Source organism: Hibiscus syriacus, unplaced genomic scaffold (genome assembly GCF_006381635.1).
Source record: "Hibiscus syriacus cultivar Baekdansim isolate YM2019G1 unplaced genomic scaffold, ASM638163v2 tig00111754_pilon, whole genome shotgun sequence".
In the NCBI taxonomy this organism is placed as follows: domain Eukaryota; kingdom Viridiplantae; phylum Streptophyta; class Magnoliopsida; order Malvales; family Malvaceae; genus Hibiscus; species Hibiscus syriacus.
Genome location: NW_024063169.1, coordinates 394467 through 420921, shown reverse-complemented (window position 1 = coordinate 420921; position 26455 = coordinate 394467). Strand labels below are relative to the sequence as shown.

Genomic DNA, 26455 nt, shown 5'->3' with positions numbered 1-26455 from the left:
GAGGGAATATGTCAAGAAAGAAAAAGGGTATAGATATTTATACAAACTAAAGAGGGAAGTTCTACAGTACGACACTCTTAATATACGATTAAAAAAAAGTGTTACCGATTTTGTTATTATTTAAATAATAAAACTGGTAAAAAAAATTACCTAAAATATTATTATTTCTACCTAAAACATCAATATTTTTTAATATATCCGGTAAAGTTCCTAACAATAACAAAACCGGTATAAAAAATAACAAAATCGATAGCGCTTTACCGGATATAACAAGCTCGGTAAAACACCCAATAATAACAAAATCGATAGAAATAATAATGTTTCCGGTATTTTTTGTATCGATTTTGTTATTTAAATAATAACAAGACCGGTAGCACTTTTTTTGGTCGTATATTAAGGCTGTCGCACGTGATCATTTCTCAACTAAAGAGCAGATAATCTAAATAAAGAATAAAGATGGTTTAATTAATATTTGATAGTACCGACCAACATTAAATTAATATAGTGAAATGATGTATTAAATTTTTTTAAGTAATATCATATGTTTAAATTTTGACATTTGTAAATGAAGTGAACTGGGTTAGGAGGATGTCCTTGTTTTTACAGTATACGATTTGAATTAATCTATTAATAGATCAAATAATAATTATTAATTCAAAAAAATATTAGATAGTCCCATAATTGACTTGTTTTTATTAGAAGACTGTCATTTTCAACCTTCAATTTTTATTCTCTTTATTTTTCTTCACTTTTTATTATTTAACCCTTTTTACCAACCCCTTTTACTACTTATCGCTTGATTTAAGTCATTCAAACATAAATTTGAAATTTTCTAAGTCCTTGAGGATCGACCCTTACTTCTATTTACTACATATTTTCCTTTATTTATTAACTGAGAAGAAAGAAATTATTTTGACATCAAAACGACAGTTGTCACTCACCAACCATATTTACAGGTAACGAAACCCCATTACCTACGACCAACTTACCAGGGTTGCTACAATTCAAGTGATGAGCAAACTTGGTGGAATTTGGCGTGATATGGTGGGTTGCTCCTGAATCCACAACCCATTGTTCTTGCATAACAGCAGTAACATGTTCTTGAGATTGAACAATGGACTAGTTACTATCACGTGGTTTAGCCTCATTGCCACAACAACCACATCCCATGTTATCACCATCATATGTAGAATAATAGGTAGTTAACGAGCCACCATTGTTCGAGGATTGATTATCAAAGGAAACACCAGGAAAATCTTGATCAAAGCGACGCCAACACTGACTGACCAAGTGCCTATTCTTACCACACAATTGGCATTGCACGCGCATGCGTCCTCTACCTTGACCGTCGGATCTACCACCAGAAGAGTAACCCTAACGAGAATGACGATACTGATTTTTTCTCAACCAATCTGTTTGCATCATGTAACCTCCTTTCTCTGAGCAAGATTGACATTCATAGGAAGAGACTTAGTCTGACCTTCAAACCCCGCAATATGTGTCTCAACATCAATGAGCATGGTACAAACACCATCAACAGAAAGAGACTCACACATGGCAGGGATAACAACAATAAACGACCGGTAATCTCTTGGAAGCCCTTAAAAGGAATGGGACTTCCACACGATGCCAAGGCATCACAAACTTCTTTCACACGGGTAAGATAAACCCTCATGCTATCCTCCCCTTTCTTGAAAGACTGGAGCTTATAATGTAAGCTCATCACAGCAGTCACAGATCGGTTTGCAAAGAATTGAAGCACTTTACTCCAACACTGACAGCAGTTTCAGCCCCAACAAAGTATGGCAGTAAGTGAGCATTCATTGTCGACAAAAGCCAAGACGCGAGCGCATTATCCTGTGCTACGATCTCCTCATATTCATCGTTCAGAATCACAACACCATCATCATTGATAACAGTTTCTGGCGATGGCATCATTGTACCAGTCAGCATCCGCTCTAACCGATGACTCCTGACTGTAAGCAAAGCTTGCTACTTCCATAATAGGAAATTCATCTCATCATGAACTACATTTACTCTTTTATTGGTAAAGGCTTTGGCATTTCTTGAGGAAAATTCCAACGACACAGCAACATACTCCAGGCTTTGAGCCATAACAAGAATAGAGCTATGCAGCGAAAGATTCAGAAAAAGAACCCCAGGAAAGCAGCGAATGATACCATCTTGTAAAGTAAGAACTTACAGAGAATATTGAAGAAAATATAACTACTTCATATATTCAAGAACCTGATACAACAAGACCTTATATACATTCCATGCACACGTGAACTATTAAGCTAACAAGCCTAACTACTTAACAACCTAACTGAACCACATCCACGTGTGTACAGCAACAGTCAATACAAACTCAACACTTGTATATATGAATTGATCGCCATGACCATGAAAATTTCTTGCTCCTAAGCAATATATCTAGCAGGGATTCAAATAGCAGAACACAAATGTGATCGTGTCCGCTATTTTGAGGTCACGCCGCCGTCCGAAACTGATATTACTGAGTTTAACGGTGGGTAACGGATTCATGCCAATAGTGGTCCGTTGCGCCCGCAATTTAACGGGGTAACCGTGGATAGCACCGGAACACTATTTCCTTTTTTCAACCGTTATTGAAAAAAATAAAATAAGAACATAAAAAATGGAATTTTCACCCAAAACGCAAAAATCAGTCCGAAAAAGACTCACCAGTCAAAAACTCTTAAACTCAAAAAAAAAAAATAGAAAGCGCATCATCGCGCAAGACTCACCAGTCACCAGTCACCAAGGTAAAGATCAAACCGATAAGGGGACAAGCCGACAAAACAAAGCTGTTTTAGGGAAAATCTTAGGTCTGATGAGCTTCGCCGTCAGTGAAAAATAAGGTAGAGTGTATGCTCCTCAGCTACTGTGAAAAACGAAATGTTAAACTTGAAAATGAGAAGACTTGGGATTTAAGACTTGGAGAAAATTATATTAGAATATTAAATAGCTTCTGGTAATTTCTTTTGTTTTTGTGTTTGATTTTTAATTCAAAAAACAATAAGTATATTGTTTTGGGCCGTCCACTCATATGTTCCATTTTTTTATTTTTTTTTATTTTTTAAATAAATTCTTAAATATTTTAAGGGATATATTAATTTATCATCACTCCCCTCTTTTAGAATTTATAATTTAATCCTTACTTTAGAATATAAACTTTAATTTTTATTTAATTTAATCCTAAGTTTGTGTTCTCTAAATTTATACTTTTATTTTAATTCTATTCAATTTAGTTGTGTTCTATTCAATTTAGTCGTGTTGCGGCTTTAATTATTATACATCATAGTTTTATGTTTTTACTTTAATGATTGAACATCTTATTTCTTTTAAATATACAATAATGTATTCACAATGTCATCAACTCTTCATTAATTATCTTATCCTATCATCGGGTTTTAAAGTCTTCTATTTGGTAAAACAATATTATATATGTCATTTTCGGTTAAAAACATTCTAAACATCATTAAAAATGACTAATTATAATTATTATATTTTACGATAAGTTGTGCGAAATTTAAAAAAATTTACAACCGCGACACCCGCAGTGACCGCGATGACATCCGTTATGTCCGCAACCGCGATAAACGCGATGCAACCGAAAACGCGGCCGCGAACTCTATTTAAATCCCTGATATCTAGTTCTCTTATGTTCCGAATGATATCGATATGCTGGTTGATATTATTTTTGCATATATATATGAACTAGATATAATTCTGAAGCTATTTTGTATATGTTGCTTGGAGTTATTGTACGCAATGTTCAAAGCTTCTCAAAGGCAGCTAATAGTTTTGAATAATATGCAGATAGATATATTGATTCAATTCTTAAATAAATGAATCCTTAACATTTAAACTTAATTAATGTGGAAATTGTGCAAATTATATATAAAATGAAAATAATTAAAGCAATCTATAATTAAATATTTTTTTATTGATAAAGAACACAAGATAATAATTAAGCACTAAATTGTTATGTCTAAGTGTGAGTGCTGCAGCTGCGTAAGGGGGTGTCAGGAATCATTTTTCGCCGATAGATTTGTCACGGTTCATCTTCGCCATTTTAAAGTGAAAATCACAAATAAATTAGAATTCTAAATGAACAGAGTGTTCGATGAACTGTTCGTATAACATTAGTTTGTTAAGCTAAATAAACGAGTATGAACAATTTTTATGTTTATTTAATAAACACGCGAACACAAACAAACAAGCTCATTTATTGACTCGTTCATTTATGTTCATGAACAAGCTCATTTACTCAGTTCTCTTTTCTTTTTTATTTTTATTTTTTATATTTTAAATATTGATGAAAGTAAAGACTAAATTAAACACATGGTGAAAGTTAAAATTTAAATTACGAATTTTTAAAGAGTATAAGGACTAGTGGCATAATTTTATTATTTTTTCTTTAACTTCAAATAAAAGGGCAAAACTAAAAAATTGAACATATAAACAGATGATAAACGAACATTTTAGAGAACGCTAAACGAACATGTTGGTAAACGCAAAACGAATATATTCGCGAAGGATAAATAAACGAACACGAACACATTCAAAAATAAATAAACGAACAAAAACACAACATTAAAAAATTAAATGAACACGAACCGAACATGAACACCTTAAAAATAAACAAATAAATATGGACATAACTTTGTTTGTTCAAGCTCGATTCATTGATACCGCTAAAATAAATAATTAAAGATAATTTAGTAATAATTCCACGTCAACTAAATTTAAATAAATAATTTCACCATAAAAAGTGTGCAAATAATATAATAAAATGAGGTATGAATACAGTTTGAATTCATAAAATTAAGCTTCGCTTAAATTAGAAAATAAAAACACTGCCAATGTTACAAACTCAACTGCTCCGTTTGATCCTCCCTTTACCTTTTACCAAAATCTCACGAAGGGGTCGAAAAGAGACTTGGGTTGGGGACCATCCCATTCCACTGATTCCCACCACTTCTTTGGTCTTATCCGAACTTCAAGAGAAAGATTTGCAGATGCAGATGGTGGGACATTATCAAGTTTGGGAAGATTAAGACCCATCCTCTTTAATTTTGGACAGTATACAATCTGAAATACGACAAGAGAATCACAAACCAGTACTCCACCAGCACTGCAAATGCTCTTCAATTCCGGTAGACCATTCAACAACAATTGTCGTAGTTGTGGAAGATGAAACTCCGTGATAACCATTCCTCTTTCCTCCGGTTCAACTTCTGATGTTATTATTTCCTCCAATTGCTTACACCCACCAACTCTAAGCCTTTGTAAATTTGGCGGCACACAGTTTGGGGAGAACAACTTTTTCATATTCCCACAATCATATATATGAAGAGATTTAAGAGATGAAAAGGAGGAAAGTGAGGAGAGGATAAACCTGGAGAAAAGCGGGTATTCCTCACTGCAATCAACATTGCAATCCGTGATATGCAATCCCTCAATGTCACGTGGAAGCACAATCTGGTAGTTATAGATGTTACAACCCCTTGCAACAATTTGTTTTCCTCCATATTCAGTATACTTATGAAAGTATCTATTTCCCACGTAGATTCTGTATTGACGAGGCTCTTCTCGGCCACGACAAGCTTCGAGATACATATTTAAGTTGTGCCAGTCGTAAAACATCCCTTTAAGAATTTCCAGTTTCTTCAATCCACCAACCTCCTTTCCATTTACCACAGTTTTACCGACGATCAAGTCTTGAAGACAACAGAGTCTTGAAAGTACTCCATTCGGGATCTCATTTATCATAGTTCGCCGCAGGTGAATTGACTCATCCAGATTTAGATGCTCGAGACTCACCAGGTTTTCCATTCCTTGAGGGATTTCCTTGATCTTTGTTCCTCGAAGATCCAACTTCCTTAAAACTCCAAGATTTGACAACGATGGAACATTCCTTAAATCTTCACAACATGCAAGCAACAATGAAGTGAGGTTCTTCAAATTTGATAAGGAATGCGGAAGACTCTTGATAGGATTCCCGGAAAGATCAAGAATCTTGAGTTCATTCGCATCATCGAAGAAGCTTTCTGGAATACTTTCTATACGACAACGACACAACAACAATGTTGTGAGCCCGGGACACTTCGACAAGGAAATTGGAAGACTCTTGATAGGATTTCTGGAAAGATCAAGAACCTTAAGTGCATCCATATGCTTGAAAAATCCTTCTGGAATACTCTCTAAACAGCAACCAGACAACAACAATGTTGTGACCCTGGGGCACTTTGGGGATGACATTTCCAAGGGTATACATAACCGCCAATTCCTCATCAACGAAACTTTCTCTAGATTCATGCTCCATTCTTGCACATCTGGTGCCTTTTCTAACATCATGCCGGCTTTTACCAAGAATCGAGATTTTGCAATACGCAATGCCATGTCCCTTAAAAGATCATGCATCTTTACACATCTTCTATTTCCTCTTTTAGTAAAACCTTCCAACAAACAATTGCTGATGAGTCTATTCATTATTGCACGACCATTGTCATACTCTGCCTGCATGCTATCCATTTCTTCCACTAGCCCTTCTCCGATCCAAAGTTGAATAAGACTTCGTTCTTCAATTTCCTCATCTTCTGGATATAATGCACAACTGAGGAAACAGTCTTGAAGTTTTGGATTCTTTAAACGATCATAACTAAATTGTAATTGTTGGAACACTTCATCTTCGAATCCATTAACACTCTTTTTGCGTAGACTTAATTCTTTTAGTGCATTCCTCCATTCTGAAATGTCATCAATGCCCTTCATACAAGAAGCTATAGTAATTACTCCCAAGGGCAAACCTGCACAATGCTTAGAAACTGATCTTGCAATTGGTTCCACCCCTCGAATATCACAGCCCGCCTTCTCTAAGAACAACTTCCATGCCTCTTCTTCCGTCAGAGGCTTCACTTTAATCATTCTACAACCCACTTGTCGACACACATCAGCTGATCTTGTTGTCAACACTAATTTACTCCCATTCGACGGGTCAGGAATTCCTATTCTCTCAAGTGGAACCTTCTCCCATAGGTCATCCAAGATCATCACAAACCTACTCTTCTGAGACAATGTTCCAAAGAGCCTCCCTGCCCTTGTAGTTTCATCTTCATCACCAGAAAATTCTACTCCAATTTTACTAGCAATGTCTTTCTGCAGTTTAGCAACATTCATCTCTTTGGATACAGTGATCCAAATCACAATATCAAATTTCCCTGTCTCTTTTAAGAGTTGGTTGTTTATAACCTTCATGATGCTTGTTTTCCCCACGCCACCCATGCCCCAAACTCCAATCTTTGGAACCTCATCATCCATCAAACAATGCCAGATCTCTTCAATACATACCTTTACAGCTTCACCTGATAAACTTGTTGTCGATAAAACTTGTCCTATCCATTGAGGATTGTCAACCACCAAACCTCCATGAAACTTACCATGTTGAATAATAAGTTCTTCAACTTCCGTAATACTCTTCGAGACATCTTCTGTGTGAAATCCACGTGTAAGAGCACTACTTTCGCCGATTCTTCCATCAAGGACTTGCACTTCGCCATTGACTCTTTCAACATTTTCCAACCATATCTGGACTTCCGCCTTGAGTTTCTTTCTCGGCTGCAGCTCTGATCTCTTTATAGATTCTGTGTCTTCCTTCAAACCATTCAATTCCTCCAATTTCCTTTTAAGGTCCTTCCGATGTTGATCAAGGCTTCTATGATTGTCCAAGTGTTTATCTATCTTATTCAGAACAAAGTCCATGGCTGCAAGTCACAACCCATATGTTAGAAACTAAATAATAAGCATCATTAGGTAAATGTATCTAAACATGACTAAAAATATAACTTCATTTTACTCTACAAAAATGTTTAAGAAATTATAAAGATTTAAATCAAGAAGTTTCACCCTCTCACGAATAATCAAATTAAATTAACAGAAATTTAAGAGTGTGAAATTTCAAAATTTCAAGGAACAAAATTAAATCATGAATAAAAATACAAAAAAATCTGAATTATAAGATACTTTTTGGGTACATGGATGTCTATAAACAAAATTTAACAATAAATTTAAGGTATATTTACATAATGATTAATCAAATGTCTTTTTTTCTTTATGGTTGACAAAAAAATTTAAGGAAAGATCCTATGAATCGACCTCAATAGTAAAGGGGAGTGATGTTCTCATTAAAAGTATTGGGTTCGAGCAGTTGCATTTACATGTACGTGCGTTGTTAATAATTAAAAAATATTATGAATATCTTGTAATCACCCAGACTATTTTAAAAAAATTAATGTTGTTTTATCCTTTTGTTTTCTTAAATATTTCCAATATCGAAAACATGCAAATTAACAATCCAATGCAAAATTGATATAATTGTAAACTAAAAGTAATATTACAATAATTGAATAATTTATAAGGGTATTTTAAAATGATTTAGCAAAATATTCTTAGTCCAATTAATCAAAATTATATTTAATTTACATTTTAATAAAATCTATATATTTCTTTTAATGAAAAATTAAAATACTAAACGAAAACTAAAAGTTAAATTCTAACCATAAGGAAATTATCATAAACAAGAAAAATGAAAATTTAATCTTAAAATAATATAAAGGAAATAATTTTAATTAAACATTTTTTGAGAGTATTTTAAAAGAATTCAAAAAAATATTAACATTTTAGAACACAAATCCTAAATAATTTGTAGGGTAAACTACACTAGTGACCACTTAACTATTGTCAGATTTCATTTTGACCACCAATATTTCGATTTAACCAATCAGAGACCACTCAACTATTTAAATGCTTCAATCAAGTTCGTTAACTTTTAATGGAAGAGGCCATGTTGAAGTTAAAAACTTGGTATAATTGCATATTTGGTACTCAATTTTTATACATTCTATCAATTTGGTCATAATATAATTCAATTAAAATAAATTTAATCTCTAATTAGATGATGACTTGTGTCACTACCTGATTAGAGAATATTTTCTTAATTTTTATTTATTTAATTCAATGAATTTTTCATCGAATAAGGTGGTGACATGTCCCTATTAAAGAGAGAAAATAAACGGGAGGAATGCATTAGGGGGCATCAAACCTAAGACATTCTAAAGCCAAGCACACCTGAACCACTCAGCTAAGCCTCCCATTTGGTTCTATATTACAACATTTTTTATATAACTTATTTCAATTAATGATAGGAAAAATGAAGTGAAAATGATATCAAGAAGATTCAAACCTGAGATTGTAAGCATGGATGAAACAATCATAACTACTAAGCCAAATCACATATTTAAAGAAAAGTTTTAGTATCTTTTATATATTCGTATTTTTACTCAAAATTTTATTTATCTCATAATATTGTTATTGATATAAAAATAAAAAATAAAAATATTTAGATGATATTTAACTTTTAATATTTTAATATTTTTAAACAGAAAAATAAAGCATGGATGAAACAATCATAACTACTAAGCCAAATCACATATTTAAAGAAAAGTTATAGTATCTTTTATATATTCGTATTTTTACTCAAAAATTTATTTATCTCATAATATTGTTATTGATATAAAAATTAAAAAATAAAAATATTCAGATGATATCTAACTTTTAATATTTTTATATTTTTAAACAAAGAAAAATAAGTTTAATATTTTATTTTCAAAACCAAATTCAATATTTTTATATTTTTAAACAAAATTTATGAAAGAATTCATTTCATATAAAAATAAAAATATTTTTATATATTAAAAAATAAGTTTTATATTTTCAATATTTTAAAACAATTAAATTTAATGCAAGATTCAAAAATATATAAAAAAACATCGAATTCAGTTTTAAAAATAAAATACTAAACTTATTTTATTTGTTTAAAAATATTAAAAATAAATAAATATCATTTTTTTAATGAATATAAAAAAATACCAAAAATTTTCTTAAAATATGTGATTTGAGTAAGTGGTTATGATTTTTTTCATCTATGCTTACAGCTCCATATTTGAATCTCTCTGTTAGCATTTTTATTTCATTATTTTTTTGTCATTAACGGGAATAAGTTATATAAAGGCTACTATGGTGTGTCAGTTTAATTCCTCCTTTAGTTTATCTCGTCTTTTATTTTTTTTCTCTTTAATTCGGTGGTAACATGTGTCTTCATCTTGGCTAAAAAATTATTAGATTAAATAAATAAAAATTAAAAAAATATCATCTAATAAGGTAGTTCTAAATATGAAAAGGAATCAAATCTACAGCCGTTTATGAGCTTTGAAAAAAAACAGAATGTTGAAATTCCATAAATACCTCTTTTGAGAAGGTTGTTCGAAGACGATGATCGGAGAGAAGCAGCTGATGAAGAAAACGGCCAAATGAAGTTCCTTGGTTTGCAGAAGAGCCGCTATTCACTCACCTGAACTTAAACTAAGCTTCACCTACAACACAGAGGAAAGCAGTGCGAAAGGTAACATGTATCATCATCTTATTTGATTAAAAATTTATTAACTTAAATAAATAAAAATTAAGAAAATACCATCTAATCAGGTAGTTCTAAATACAAAAAGGAATCTATTCTACAGCCGTTTATGAGCTTTGAAAAAAACAGAATGCTGAAATTCCATAAATACCTCTTTTGAGAAGGTTGTTCGAAGACGATGATCTCGGAGAGAAGCAGCTGATGAAGAAAACGGCCAAATGAAGTTCCTTGGTTTGCAGAAGAGCCGCTATTCACTCACCTATATTTAAACTAAGCTTCACCTACAACACAGAGGAAATTTCTGGGAAAATATGAGGAAGCTCCGCTGCAACCACTTTAAAGAAAGGTAATGACGTTAATTTTAAGGAAATTAAATTAAAGCCTAGTTTTGTTGTTTATTATTGTATTCTTATATTTGGTTGTATGTGATATTGATATTTATTATGTGATATTGAAGATCGATGATATCAAATAAAATCAAATGATCAATGAACAAACAAACGAACCCCGATGATATCAAATAAACTGTCGATGACGATGATGATCCTATTGAAGATCATCTAATACCAAAAATCTGGGACGTAATTGACGACGATGGAAATATGAGGTCGATTTGTACAGAGATCATCCCTGAGTGATAGAATTAAGAGCCAAATGGAAAGACAGATGAGCAGATGCAGGGACATTATCTAATATCTGCCTGCTTCTTTTAATATTTTCAGTGGTCTCATGGTGAGCGTTCAATTGAGTCGAGTCAAAAATTTTAGAGTTATTTGAGTTGACGAGTCTTATTTTATAATCCGAATTTGACTTGAAATTTTTTCGAGTTGGGTAAAGTACATAGATGATCCCCAAACTATAATGTGTTGCTTTGTTAGTTTTTCGACTATTAAAAGTTACAAAATAGTTTTCCGACTATGTGAAATTATTTTGTTGAGTCTCTCGACTATTAAAAGTTATAAAATAATCATTTGACTAAACATATGTTCCAAACTCGTCATTTTTTGGTAAAAAAATTAACGGTCGTCTAAGCTGGACATTAATATGTTGATTGAGATATGATAGTCGTTTGATATTCTAGAATAGATTTTAGCATCTCTCAGTCAACATATTAGTGTCCAACTCAGGTTGCTATCAATGTTTTAACGAAAAATGATGAGTTTAAAATATATGAATAGTAGAGTGATAATTTTATAACTTTTAATAGTCGAGAGACTCAACAAAAACTAACATCCTATAGTCGGAAGACTATTTTATAACATTTACTAATAGAGAGACTTAATAAAATAACACCATATAATCAAGGAAGAATATAACATATTTTAATTAAAAATAATTTTAGTTAATTCTCAATTACATTGATGTTACATGCAAAATCAAAATCATGTGATTTTTAGCCATGTTAGAGGTCCAAATTGTGACTCGTTGATAGTGTCGCACATTATATATTTACTAACTCGAATTAAAACTTAAATTTTTGTACGTATATGTCAGAATAATAGTGTGGCAGATGTTTTGATATGAATAGTTTGGACCCGGTTTTTATGTTAAAGGATGAATATATAGAATTTTAGAGGGGAATAAACTTAAAGAATTTTAGAAAACAAATATATTATCAATATAAAATACATAAAAATAATTAAAAATATTTTTTTTAAAGATTTTAAGAGGGTAATTGTCTCCACCGGTTCTCCTCGATACATTCTGCATAGAATACAGATGCTGCTTTGTTGGACGATGCTCGTCGTGATCTACAGTGAACCCTGAAGCTGTGATTTAGCTTTAGTCTAGTTTTCTTTCTCTTTTAATAAAAAACATTTGATTTTTATTTTTGGCCACCATACTAATCACATGGTTGAATTTTTTATTAATTTATTTTATCCATTTAATAACTTATTTTACTAAATAAAAAGATTAACGAAATAAAAAGGGAGTTTTGAAACTTTAAAAAATAATTTAAATCTTATTATGTATATGAATTTGATTATAATAATAATAATGTAAATTTCCAATCTTTTTATAGATGAATAAGAAAACTTATTTTACTATTAAAAGATTCAACATTTAAAAATCTAATCAATTGAAATTTACATCAATATAAAATAAATTTAAATAAAATTTAAATCATTATAAATAAAAGAATTAAAAATTAAAATCTTTTATGTTCTATAAAATATATATCATACCAGGAAAGAATATAAAAAAATCAAACAAATAACTAAGAAAAATAAAAGATACAGTAAAACACCATCATAAAAAATTTGGGTTAGAGTTACTAAATTTTTAATTCGATTTCCTTATAGTCATTACTAATAGAATATGCTTATGGGGATTCTTTGACCATAAAACCTTAATTATCTAAATTGCCAACAGTTGTAATATTTTTGAGTTTCTCATGAATGAATAGTGATTGATCAATCTCAATCGTTTTAGTTCTATTTTGTAGATCAAATATCTATTTACGTTATGTTATTAAGTCAATGCTTGAAATATTATACTGACGAACCAAAACAACAATAATGTTAATAGACATTATTAAAATATAATTTTATCATATATCTGTCGTATTTTCAACATTGCAATGCCCAATATCCAATCCATCAATGTCACCTGGAAGCACAATCTGGTAGTTATAGATGTTACAATAGCTTACAACAATTTCTTTACTTACACTACCAAAGTTTAATTACAATAAAATTACGACGAAGGGGTCCAAAAGAGACTTGGGTTGGGGACCATCCCATTCCACTGATTCCCACCACTCCTTTGGTCTTATCCGAACTGAAAGAGAAAGATTTGTAGATGCAGATGGTGGGACATTATCAAATTTGGGAAGATTAAGACTCATCCTCTTTAATCTTGGACAGTCTACAATCTCAATTTGTAGAAGATAATCACAAACCAGTACTCCTCCAGCACTGCAAATGCTCTTCAATTCCGGTATATGACTCAACACCAATTCCCGTAATTGTGGAAGATGAAACTCCGTGATAACCATTCCTCTTTCCTCCGTTTCAACTTCTGATGCTATTATTTCCTCCAATTGCTCACACCCACCAACTCTAAGCTCTTGTAAATTTAGCGGTACACAGTTTGGGGAGAACAACTTTTTCATATTTCTGCAACCATATATTTGAAGAAATTTAAGAGATGAAAAGGAGCCAATTGAGAAGAGGATAAACCTGGAGAAAAGCGGGTATTCTTCACTGCAATCAACATTGCAAAACCAGATACGCAATCCCTCAATGTCATGTGGAAGCACAATCTGGTAGGTATAGATGTTACGACCACTTGCAACAATAGCTTTTCTCACAACTTCAGAAAACTTAGGAAAGTCCATATCTCCCACAAAGATTCTGAATTGACGTGGTTGTTCTCGGCCACGACAAGCTTCGAGATACATATTTAAGTTGTGCAGGTCATAAAACCTCCCTCCAAGAGTTCCCTGCAGTTTCTTTAATCCACCAACCTCCTTTCCATTTATCAGAGTTTCACCGACGATCAAGTCTTGAAGACAACAGAGTCTTGAAAGTACTCCATTCGGGATCTCATTTAGGTTCTTTGACTGATCCAGATTTAGATGCTCGAGACTCACCAAATTTTCCATCCCATGAGGGATTTCTTTGATATTTGTTCCTCGAAGATCCAACTTCCTTAAAACTCCAAGATTTGACAACGATGGAACATTCCCTAAATCTTCACAACAATCAAGCAACAGTGAAGTGAGGTTCTTCAAATTTGATAAGGAATGCGGAAGACTCTTGATAGGATTCCAGGAAAGATCAAGAATCTTGAGTTCATTCATATCATCGAAGAAGCTTTCTGGAATACTTTCTATACAACAATCAGAGAACAACAATGTTGTGAGCCCGAGACACTTCGACAAGGAAATTGGAAGACTCTTGATAGGGTTGAAGGAAAGATCAAGAACCTTAAGTGCATCCATATGCTTGAAAAATCCTTCTGGAATACTTACTATATTGCACTGAGACAACAACAATGTTGTGAGCCTGGGACACTTTGGGGGTGACATTTCTAAAGGTATATGTAACCACTGATTCCCCATCAACGAAACTTTCTCTAGATTCATGCTCCATTCTTGCACATCTGGTACCTTTTTCAACATCAATCCAGCTTTTACCAAGAATCGAGATTTTGCAATACGCAATGCCATGTCCCTTAAAAGATCATGCATCTTTACAGTTCTTGCATGTTCTCCTTCAGTAAAAACTTCTAACAAACAATTGCTAATGAGTCTATTCATTATTGCACGACCATTGTCATACTCTGCCTGCATGCTATCCATTTCTTCCACAAGCCCTTCTGCGATCCAAAGTTGAATAAGACCTTCCTCCACAATTTCCTTGTCTTCTGGATATAATGCACAACTGAGGAAACAATCTTGAAGTTTTGGATTCTTTAAACGATCATAACTAAATTGTAATTGTTGGAACACTTCATCTTCGAATCCATTAACACTCTTTTTGCGTAGACTTAATTCTTTTAGTGCATTCCTCCATTCCGAGATGTCATCAATGCCCTTCAGACAAGAAGCTATAGTAATAATTCCCAAGGGCAAACCTGCACAACGTTTAGCAATTGATCTTGCAATTGGTTCCGCCCCTCGAATATTGAGAATATCACAACCCGCCTTCTCTAAGAACAACTCCCATGCCTCTTCTTCCATCAGAGGCTTCACTTTAATAACTCTACAACCCACTTGTCGACACACATCGGCTGATCTTGTTGTCAACACTAATTTAATCCCATTCAAGTACGACTCAGGAATTCCTATTCTCTCAAGGTAAACCTTCTCCCATAGGTCATCCAAGATCATCACAAACCTACTCTTTTGAGACAATGTTTCAAAGAGAATCCCTGCCCTCGTTGTTTCATCTTCATCACCGTAAAATTCTACTCCAATTTTACTAGCAATGTCTTTCTGCAGTTTAGAAATACTCATCTCCTTGGATACAGTGATCCAAATCACAGTATCGAATTTTTCGGTCTCTTTTAAGAGTTGGTTGTTTATAACCTTCATGATGCTTGTTTTCCCAACGCCACCCATCCCCCAAACTCCAATCTTTTGAACTTCGTCATCCATCAAGCAATGCCAGATATCTTCAACGCATACCTTTACAGCTTCACCTGATAAATTTGTTGTCGACAAAACTTGTCCGATCCATTGAGGATTGTCAACCACCAAACCTCCATGAAATTTACCGTGTTGAGTAATAAGTTCAGAAGCTTCCTTTATACTCTTTAACACATCTTCTCCGTGAAATCCACGTGTAAGAGCACTGCTTTCACCAATTCTTCCATCAAGGTCTTGTACGTCACCATTGATTCTTTCAACATTTTCCAACCATATCTGGACTTCAGCCTTGAGTTTCTTTCTTGGCTGCAGCTCTGTTCTAATAATAGATTCTGTATCTTCCTTAAGACCATTCAATTCCTTTAATTTCCTTTTAAGGTCCTTCATTCGCTGATCAAAGCTTCTATGATTGTCCAAGTGTTTATCTATCTTATTCAGGACAAAGTCCATGGCTGCAAATCACAAGCAATATGTTAGAAACTAAATAATAACGCATCATCAGGTGAATGTAAATAAAAATGACTAAAAAACAATTTCATTTAACCCAATTTTTTTAAGAAAATAATTATGTAAACAAATAAATTTTACCCTCTCATGAATAATCAAAATAAATTAATAGGGCATAGATATATAGAGTCGATCCCTTGAAATTAGCTTGTCATGGTTAATTTTTTTAAACAAAAAAGAAAAAGGATAACATTAAGAAATACTTGTTACGGTTTAAGTTGTTCGGAGATGATGACTGGGCCGAACCACAAATGAAAAGAAAAGCAGCCAAAAGGCGTTCCTTACTTGCTGATATGATGGCACACTGCTAGAAGAGAGGCACTCCAAAGGGTTCCTTCACGTGTAATTACAATCATGAAAAGGGAACTCTTTTGTTGCGGTTTATGAGGTTTGAAAGAACAATACAAAATGTGAAATGCAATATATACCTCTTCTAATTAACTTGAGAGGAAACGATGACCGGAGAGAAGCAGCCAAAAAGGTTCATTGTTAGCTGATAATATGAGCCACTCCCAAGGGTTCTCTTGAATCACCTACGCTTAAGCAACTTTCACCTACAACATACAAGGAAATCACACGCCCTCGGTCATTGGTATTTGCTATGTGATAATAAACTTGGTTTGGGTTAATTTATATTTTTATTAAACTAAGTTTATTTTGAAATAAATTATTTTTATAGTTAGGACAATGTTTAAAATTAAATATTTTTTTATTAAATAAAAGGGATTGTTCATGTATCAAAATTAAATTAATTTGAATCAACCAATTAATTGATCTAATAGGATGATGCACTATATCGCTTAAGCAGAGTCAGTAATTTGATTCTTGACTTTCGCGAATGGAGCTAAGTTGGGAGGCCATCCTCACTTTTGCAGTATTGATTTAAATTAGTCGATTAATAAATCGAATGCATATAGCTATACAAACAAAAAAAATCAATTAGAGGTTGTTTTCCGTCTTTGAAAGTAGATGACCTTATGGAGAGATTTGGCTTTTGGTGTTTGCGCTCTGTTTTGAAAACTGGATCGGACCGGCCGGTTCAACCGGGAACCGTTGCTTAGTCTGGTTCAATCTAATCCGGTTGAACCGCTATTAGTGAACCGGCAAAAACTGTTGAACCGTTCGAACTGGACCGGCTGAAAACCAGAAAAAAACCGGGATTTTTGTTTTTTTTAAAAAAAAATTAAACCAAACAACGTCGTTTGTTAAACGAGCCAAGTCGAACTTGAGTATTGCTGAGCTCGACTCGAACTTGAAAACTTTAAAAGTAAGCTCAACTCAACTCAAACTCACAAGCTAAAAATTATCAAGTTCAACTCAAACTCGAAATATAATATTAAAACTTGAACTCCAAAAAAATTTAGAAGCTCGATTGAAGCCTAAAATTCGAGCTTGATTGAAGTGAAAGAATAGTTCACTCAATGCTCACCAAAAGGCTCCATGATTTTGAATGCCAAATTTCCTCTATTATTTATAGAAGTTAGTTGTGATGCTCTTCTATGTTTCTTCGCAATGTGAGATTGTTTTGTTCTCATATTTTTACTCTTTAGACTTTTGGAATGCTCTTCTATGTTTCTTAGCCATGTGGGATTGTTTTTTAAAAAAATAAACCAAACAATATCATTTTTTTATGATTTTTTAATCCCAAATTTATTTTTTAATTATAGTTATATAATTATATTATTTATTATTTAATATGTTTTACCTTAAATATTATGTTGTAGTTAATTTGAATCATTTTGTTTCACTTGATTTTATGGTTTTTAACTTATATATGTTATGACTTGCTTTGAATATGATTTTTCATATAAAAAATTATTTTTTATTAAATATTTTTGGTATTTTTATTTAATTTTTTAAATAATTATGACATCGTCTGGTTCTTTCGACCGGTCTGGTTCTGAAAACCATGTGTTTGCGTTAAGATGTTGATCCATGGCCTCTCATGTGTTTGATGTTTCTCTTTTCGAGTTCCTGATGTGATATTGAGGCGGCTGTCGGAGTTTGCTAGCAGCTTCTGTATTTTGGGAAGAGGTTCGGTGTTTGTCGCGGTTTGTGTCTTTTATTCGTCTTTTTGCTTGTATTGAGAGTGTGGGTCTGTTCCAAAGGTATTCCTCTCTTTCTTCCTTCAGCTGTCCTGTGTTTGTTGTGCCTAGTTGGGTGTTCTCTGGAGTTGCTTCTAGATACGGTTCTTTTTCCGCTCCTGTTTTGTTGTTTCGCATTGTGTGTTCTTTGACGGCTCTTCGACCGGTGGTGAAGCGGTGAATACAACGTTATAGATGATGTCCTAGGTTGCAGGAGGTTTATGCAATAGCTTCTGGTTTGTTTTCTGGTTGTGGAAGTGAGGTGGTTGTCGTTAAGAGTGGGAGTTGTTTTTTTTGGATGTTCACCATCTTTTGAGGTTTTTTAGTGCTTTCATTGTTGAAATTTTGGTTGGTGGCGGAGCGTGTCTCACAGTCATAGATGGTATGTCGTAAGCTGTTGGTTTCGTTGTGGTTTGTGCAGATTTACTAGTCTCGAGTAAGGAGGTATGGGCACGTATAGCTCTTGGCGTTGGGCCAGAGGAATACTTTCGTTAGTGGTTTGTTTTGGTAGCTAGTTTCAGTGTTTGTGGTTCTTTGTGTTGCGTTAGAGGGGCAGCATGGTATGGGCATTAGTGGAGTTCAGCGTGGTTAGCGGTGCAAGTAGTGGGCCCTGGCATTAAGTTTGCATCCGTGCATGTTGTTTTTGCCTGAGGAACGTTATTGTTTTTAATGAAGACATCTAGTATGCGGCTAGTGGAATGTGAGGTAGAAAAGAGGGCAGATGCTTAAGAGATTTAGCTTGATTATTCATTTTTTATTTCTGTAGGACATTTATTCCAGGGTTTCGATGCACATGGTGGGTTTCAAGCATTTTTTAGAGCAGTTGCGAGGGCTTTTTAGTAAAAATATGCATGGTGGACTGGCGCAATCACTGCAGTCCAACCTGGTTTCGTGATTGGCAATAAGAGTGTTTACAATTGTTTCGCGTTCAATAGATAGTAGAAGATTTTGAGAAGACGAAAGTCGAGGCAAGATGTCAATAGGGGTGTGGCTGGTCATGGTGTTTCAGTGAAGAAGTCCGCTGCTGTTCGGATAGAGATAGAACATTGAAGTGAGGACATCGATTTACGTGGGTGAGGATCTCGACAAGATGTGTTCTTAAGATTTGAGCACTTTGTGCTGTAGGGTATTTTTAGTGGGTGAGGTTTCTGCATTAGTAGCAGGTTCGTGTTAGGGCAGAGCTTCTAGAGATCTTTTTCGCTGTTTAGCTATGGCCTCGTTGGTTTCGAGTGTTAGAGTTGTTCGTAATCTCGTTTCTTTGCTGGCTGGTTCGCGCTGTTTGGGCTCAGATCAAAGTTATTAACCTTTGATCGACATATGTTTAATTGTCTTGTCTCGGAGGTTGCATCAAGGTTTGTTCTTTGATTCAGTTGTGTGTAGTTCATCTTTATATTTCTTTCGGGGGTAGTGTGTAGCTACATTGTTGTAGTTTGTTTCGGGCTATTCTTATAGTGTAGTTCCCGGTTGTCGTTCTTTGTTGTTCCTGGGTTCATGTCGAATCTTCTTCCATCCTAAGGTACACTCTTTTTCCTCTAATTAAGACTAGAGAGGATTTTTAATGAGGTCATTGGAGTGGTGTACTTTGTGATTCTTAATACAAAGTAACCATTTTTCAAAAAAAAAAATTGTATTAACATCTTAGTGACTTGAGTTACGGACTCTTGATTTCATACATATTCGAATACAAACATGGAGATGTTCTTCCTAAAATATGAAAATAAAACTATTTTGTGGCGGTTGATGAGCTGTGAAAGAAGAATAAAAGTATTGGATAAATACCTCTTCTGACGAGACGATGACCGGAGAGAATCACCAGACGAAGAAAACTGGCAAATGAAGTTGGTTTGCTTGCAGACTGCTAGAAAAGAGCCAGTCCAAATGATTTTTCTATGCACCTAAACTTAAACAGAGAGGAAACTTGTGCGATAGGTAATGAAATATTTTTTCTAGGAATATATGAGGAAACCACAGCTATTAGGAAGAGATGACGAAGCTTCGCTGCAACGACTTTAAGAAATGAAAACTGAAGTCAAACATAAAGAAAGATGTCACGCCCTTGGAACTTCGACGCCTCGGAACGTGCAGCCTTAGTCGCCTTCTTAGTGATTGCGGCTAAGTAAGCCTGAAAATATTCCAAGCAAGGATGCTTAGAACCTCGACGGAAGCTAGACAAGAGAACTAGCACAAGAAGAAAGATAAGAAAGCTTTGAGAGAAGAATGGTCTTATGATTTCTCAAAGTGAAGGAGTTAGTACAAATGAGGAGGGGAGGCCTCTATTTATAGCTAAAGCTTCCCTCAATGAACGGCTAAGATCTAATTACATTGACGGTCGAGATTGACTCATACCTACCAAAAACAAGTTGGCATTATCTATACATATTTAAATGCCACCTAAGTCTTTGTGGCTTCTAGAAGGTCCAAAACACCACTTGGGTTGCTCTTCATGGGCTAACCTCGGTTGTGGGCTCATGGTCCGTGACATTCTCCCCCACTCATTCAGGTGACGCCCTCGTCACTCGTCTGGCATGAAATTGATCTATTCGGGTTTTGAATTGCCAGAGTCCCTCGGCATGCTCCCAACTCCCTTCGCACTCGGGTTGTCCCTTCCACAAAACGAAGTACTCATGCCTCGGGCGGTGTCCTGGTCGTCTAATAACTCTCTCCGCCTGTATATCTTGGATCTCCTTGTCATAGGAGACCGCTACTCCGACTGGTGCTCGTTGTGACTTGCCTCGATCTGGATCCTCGATATCCTGATGGTACGATTTGAGCAGGCTAACATGGATGACATGATACGCTCGGATGGTTGGAGGCAACTCTAATTTGTAGGCCATGGTGCCTACCCGCTTCACGACTCGGAAAAGACCCTCGTATCTTCGTACAAGCCCCTTGTGCACGTCCGCATGGTGCAAAACGTTGGCTAACTTTGCAAGGACAAGGTCGCCAACTTCAAAGTTCACGTCCCTCCGCTTTCGGTCAGCCCACTTCTTGGTCTGCTTTCCCACCTTATGTAAACAAGCTCGGGCTAAGTCGTGTTGCTCGTGCCACTCTTTGGAAACGTTGTGTGCTGATGGATTGGGCCCATCATATTTGGTAACAACCGTGTTGGGTGTCAACGGTTGTTGCCCGGTCACGATCTCGAACGGACTTTTGTTTGTCGCCTCACTCTGTTGCAAGTTGTAGGAAAATTGGGCCACATCCAACAGCTTTGGCCAGTCTCGTTGGTTGGAACTCACGTAATGCCTCAAATGGATCTCTAACAGAGCATTCACTCGCTTAGTTTGCCCATCGGTTTGTGGATGAACAGCAGTGGAAAAGTTCAAGCTCGATCCCATCAGTTTGAACAACTCCGTCCAGAATCTCCCTGTGAACCGCGTGTCCCGGTCACTGATGATGGTTTTTGGCATCCCCCAATACTTCACCACATGCTTGAGGAAAAGTCGAGCCGCCTCCACGGCTGGACAGACTTTAGATGCCGGTATGAACGTCACATACTTTGAAAACCTGTCAACCCCAACCATTATACTTGAAAGTCCATCAGTTTTGGGCAAACCTATGATAAAATCCATGGAAATACTTTCCCATGGGCGCTCCGGAATGGGTAATGGTTGCAGCAATCCCGCCGGTTTCTTTGCCTCGATTTTGTCTTACTGGCACACAAGACAAGTCTTCATATAGGCCTGCACATCTTCAGCCATGTGCGGCCAATAGTATTGCTCCGAAAGTAGGGCCAAAGTTCGATCAACTCCCGGGTGTCCCGCCCACTTGGAATCATGACATTTCTTCATGAGCTCCTTGCGTAACTTCCCATATCGAGGCACAAAGAGACGATGGCCTCAGTGGTAAAGCAATTCTCCTTCGAGCCAAAACTCCCGGGTTCGCCCCTCCTTGGCTCCCTCAATGATTCGTTCGGATACAAGATCATGGGGTAATCCTTCTTTGATCCTCTTGAGGAGAGTACCTTCCACAGTTTCGATGGCATACCTCCGGTTTAAGCCATCTACAACACAGTTCACCTTCCCTGGCTTGTACTCCAAGGAAAAGTAGAACTCGGCAAGAAACTCTTGCCAACGAGCTTGCTTGGGAGAAAGCTTCTTTTGGGTGAAGAAGTAACTGTTGGCAATATTGTCCGTGAACACCACGAACTTGGACCCGAGCAAGTAATGTCACCATATGCGCAAGCAGTGTACAACTGCTGTCATCTCCTTTTCATGAACCGAGTACCTCCTCTCGGTCTCATTGAGCTTCCGGCTTTCGTATGCAACCGAATGCCCCTCTTACATGAGGACTCCACCAATGGCAACATCGGATGCATCGGTGAAAACTACAAAAGGCTTGGTGTAGTCTGGCAACACCAACACAGGCTCACTCACCATGGCTTCTTTGATCTTTTCAAAAGCCCCTTGGCACTTCGTGCTCCATTCCCACACCTTATCCTTCTTGAGCAGCTCGGTCAATAGTGTGGCAATCTTGGAATAACCCTTCACGAATCGTCTGTAATAGTTGGTTAATCCCAAGAATACTCGTAACTTGGTCACCTTGGTGGGTGGATTCCACTCATCAATTGCTCGAATCTTATCTTTGTCCATCTGGAGCTTGCCTCCTCCAACGACATGGCCTAGAAATGGTACTTCCTTCTGGGCGAACGAGCAATTTTCCTCTTTAACATAGAGCTCGTTCTCTCGTAAGACTTGGAACACTCTTCTCAAGTGCTCGATGTGTTCCTCTAAGGTATTACTGTACACCACAATATCGTCAAGGTAAACTACAACGAAATGATCTAGAAAGGGTTGTAGTACCTTGTTCATCAATGTGCAGAAGGTGGTCGGGGCATTTGTGAGGCCAAAGGGCATCACAAGGTATTCGTAAGACCCGTACCTGGTCACACAGGCTGTCTTCGGTTCATCTCCTTCGGCTATCCTGACTTGGTAATAGTCCGATCGCAAATCTAGCTTGGTGAACCACCTTGCACCACCAAACTGATCGAACAAGTCTGCAATGAGGGGAATGGGATACTTGTTCTTTACTGTGAGCTTTTTTAAAGCTCGGTAATCTATGCACATCCGTAGAGAACCATCGTGCTTCTTTTGAAATAGCATCAGTACACCATAGGGGGACTTGGATGGTCGGATGTATCCGGCATCGAGGAGATCTTTCAATTGTTTGCGCATCTTCTCTAACTCGGGCGGAGCCATTTGGTAAGGGGCCCGAGTGGTTGGCTTTGCATTCTTCACCAGCTCAATCTTGTGATCCACCTCCCTCTTTGGAGGTAACTTCTTGGGTAACTCGGCAGGCATCACATCTTTGAATTCTGCCAATACATGACTTACCTTGGCGGGAACTTCCTTGGTCGTGATTGGTTCGTCACACACCAAGGCAACTAAGAAGTTCGGTTCCTCTTTGCACACCGCCTTCGAGAATTCAATTGCGGATAACATCTTGGCCTCAATTCTGGGCCCTCGGCTCACAGGAATAATGCATTGTTTCTTTGGATCCAGGATGCACAAGCAATCGGCAAAAGGTACTGGGAAAGCATTTATTCGGTCCAAAAAACTTAACCCAAGAACAAAGTCGAAGTCATCGAGAGGGATTACCTTGATGGCTTCCTTTCCGGACCAACCTCTGATGGTTAGCTCGATTCCCTTTGCGACCCCCGCAATTGGAACTTATTCGGCATTCACGGTTTTGATGGATCCCGTTGCCTTTTCCATATGAAGGCCAAGTCTCTTGGCAATTTGTTCGGACATGAACAATTCTGAGACACATGTGTCCACCAGTGCGCTCATCTTTTTGCATGCGACGGTGATGTCTACGTACATCAATCCCTTCTTCTTACGACCCTTCTTGACCTCCATGGTGCTAAGAATGGAGCCAAGCTTGAGAGTCTCACTCTCTACCCCATCGTTCTCCTTGATGGCAGCAACTTTCACAAGTTGAGGACAATCTCGCTTCATGTGATTTCCTCCACAATTGAAGCAAGATAATTCACCTTTTTTCTCCCAAGGATTGGTGAGCTTTTTCGGTTGGTCGTGTTGCCTCCCATTACCCCCTGTTGGCTTATGGAAGCTTCCTTTGGCCTTTTCTCCCCTACTATTCCCTTTGAGCTTCGGCTTGGATTGGAGAGAGTCGGCCTTTTTTACTTCAAACAGGGCAATGGCCTCGGCTGCATCCAATGCCTTAGATAGTTCGGTCACTCCCCTCCTCTGGATCTCCTTGTTGCCCAACGTTGTAGACCATCCATGAATGCAAAGTACCCTTCTGACTCGCCCAAGTCCGGGATTTGCATCTTGATCTCCGTGAAGTTTTTGACATACTCCAAGATGGAACGATCGTACCTCAATTGCTTTAGTTTTGCTCGAGCCTCGAGCACAGCATTTTTCGGATAGAAATGCTCCTTGAGTTCTCCCACAAACTCTTCCCACGTTCCGATTGGATTTGTACTCTCGGAACACCTACGACGCCACCATAACATAGCAACATCATTAAGATAATTGGAAGCAACATTTACCTTGGTGGTATCATCCCTGATACCCGTGCCACTGAAGAATTGCTCCATGCCCTAAATGAAATTCTCCACATCTTGGGCATTTCGACTCCCCTTGTACTCCTTCGGCTTAGGGACGTCGATCCTGGGTCTTGGTGCTTGTGCCTCCCCAGTCACTCCATTCAATACGGCAGCCTTGTAGACGAGCAGCTCGCTCTTGAGTTCCTTTACCTCCCGCATTATTTCGGCCCTCATGGCCAAGTACATGCTCTCGAGGCCTCGAGTATACTCATCCGTTGTCTCTGCCATACTGTTGACGAGCGTCTAAGTTTCTACGCGAAGTACATCCTCCACAGACTCCAGACTCTCCAAGAGAGATTCAAACGAGTCTTGAGTCTCTTGGACTTCATTATATCGGTCTTCTAACCTGCTGACCCTTTACTCGAACGAGGCCACGATATCCTTCGAGCTCCCTCGTTTCTTTTCCACGGCAGCGCGAGTCTCCATCACTTCGCTTGTGGGACCTCATCTTGGTTTTGTTGTGCCATTTCTCGTAGAACTAGCTCTGATACCACTTGTCACGCCCTTGGAACTTCGACGCCTCGAAACGTACGGCCTTAGTCGCCTTCTTAGTGATTGCGGCTAAGTAAGCCTGAAAATATTCCAAGCAAGGATGCTTAGAACCTCGACGGAAGCTAGACAAGAGAACTAGCACAAGAAGAAAGATAAGAAAGCTTTGAGAGAAGAATGGTCTTATGATTTCTCAAAGTGAATGAGTGAGTACAAATGAGGAGGGGAGGCCTCTATTTATAGCTAAAGCTTCCCTCAATGAACGGCTAAGATCTAATTACATTGACGGTCGAGATTGACTCATACCTACCAAAAATAAGTGGGCATTATCTATACATATTTAAATGCCACCTAAGTCTTTGTGGCTTCTAGAAGGTCCAAAACACCACTTGGGTTGCTCTTCATGGGCTAACCTCGGTTGTGGGCTCATGGTCCGTGACAAAGGGCACCACTTTCATCGAAGTTGATGTCACACTTAGGTAAATTAAAGTAATTATAATATCTAAATAAAGAATAAAGATGGTAATTAATATTAGATAGTACCTATCAACAATAAATTAGTATAGTGAAATGATGTATTAGATTTCTTAAGTAATATCATATGTTCATATCTACAGTATTCGATCTGAATTAGTCTATTAATAGATCGATTAGTAATGATTAATTAAAAAAAATAGATAGTCCCATAATTGACTTGTTTTTATTAGAAGACTGTTGTTTTCTGGGGCTGAATGGCATATAACATAGCTTTCATACAGCTCAATCCCTAAATTTTTTTTTAATTTGGCATTAAAATTTTCATTTTATATAATCCCACTTAAAATTTGTGTTTGAGCGTTAAAAATAGTCTTTCAAAAAGTTCATTTTTTTATTTAAAAATATAGTCTCTCAAGCCAAGCCAACAGTACTGACCAGATCTAAGCCACGACCAGACATGGATTCTTAGAGACAACTACTAAGCAGTAACAAATCTTTGTCTTAAAAATGAAAATTAAAAATACAATAAAGAAAATATTCCAAATCTGAGTAAAACCCCTTTCTTTTCATACTTTCACACTCCCTAAGCTTCTTCACTTAACTCTCCAAAAGCCTCCCCTTTTCTCTCAGTCTGTCTGCAAATTCTCTTATTTTTTTCACATTTTGAAAGTCTTGCTCAACTCTAAGGAAGAAAGAAAAGAAAAGAAAAGAAATGAGGGGTCCTTTGGTTGTTAACTCTAGCT

General features: G+C 36.4%; 2 protein-coding genes across 2 annotated transcripts; both read right to left on the bottom strand.

The window, feature by feature from the left end:
- Window positions 1-1731: 1731 nt before the first annotated feature.
- LOC120169149 (probable disease resistance protein At1g61300) lies at window positions 1732-10656 on the bottom strand. The gene is made up of 5 exons (XM_039177365.1): window positions 10647-10656; window positions 6184-7787; window positions 4934-6042; window positions 2038-2128; window positions 1732-1992 (listed from the first exon to the last, which is right to left on the bottom strand). The coding sequence occupies exons 2-5, from the start codon at window positions 7783-7785 to the stop codon at window positions 1732-1734; spliced, it is 3063 nt and encodes a 1020-aa protein (XP_039033296.1). The 5' UTR covers window positions 7786-7787; window positions 10647-10656.
- Window positions 10657-13046: 2390 nt separating this feature from the next.
- On the bottom strand, window positions 13047-16040 carry LOC120169148 (probable disease resistance protein At1g61300). The gene is made up of 3 exons (XM_039177364.1): window positions 14427-16040; window positions 13197-14285; window positions 13047-13118 (listed from the first exon to the last, which is right to left on the bottom strand). The coding sequence occupies exons 1-3, from the start codon at window positions 16038-16040 to the stop codon at window positions 13047-13049; spliced, it is 2775 nt and encodes a 924-aa protein (XP_039033295.1).
- Between the last annotated feature and the right edge of the window lie 10415 nt (window positions 16041-26455).

Coding starts and splice junctions, on each gene's coding strand:
- LOC120169148 (XM_039177364.1), bottom strand. CDS start 16,040: ATGGACTTTGTCCTGAATAAGATAGATAAACACTTGGACAATCATAGA. Junction 14,286..14,426: donor AGCATATGGATGCACTTAAG/GTTCTTGATCTT, acceptor AATGAACTCAAG/ATTCTTGATCTTTCCTGGAA. Junction 13,119..13,196: donor CTCTTTTGGACCCCTTCGTC/GTAATTTTATTG, acceptor TATAACTACCAG/ATTGTGCTTCCAGGTGACAT.
- LOC120169149 (XM_039177365.1), bottom strand. CDS start 7,785: ATGGACTTTGTTCTGAATAAGATAGATAAACACTTGGACAATCATAGA. Junction 6,043..6,183: donor AGCATATGGATGCACTTAAG/GTTCTTGATCTT, acceptor AATGAACTCAAG/ATTCTTGATCTTTCCGGGAA. Junction 1,993..2,037: donor AAGCCTTTACCAATAAAAGA/GTAAATGTAGTT, acceptor TTATGGAAGTAG/CAAGCTTTGCTTACAGTCAG.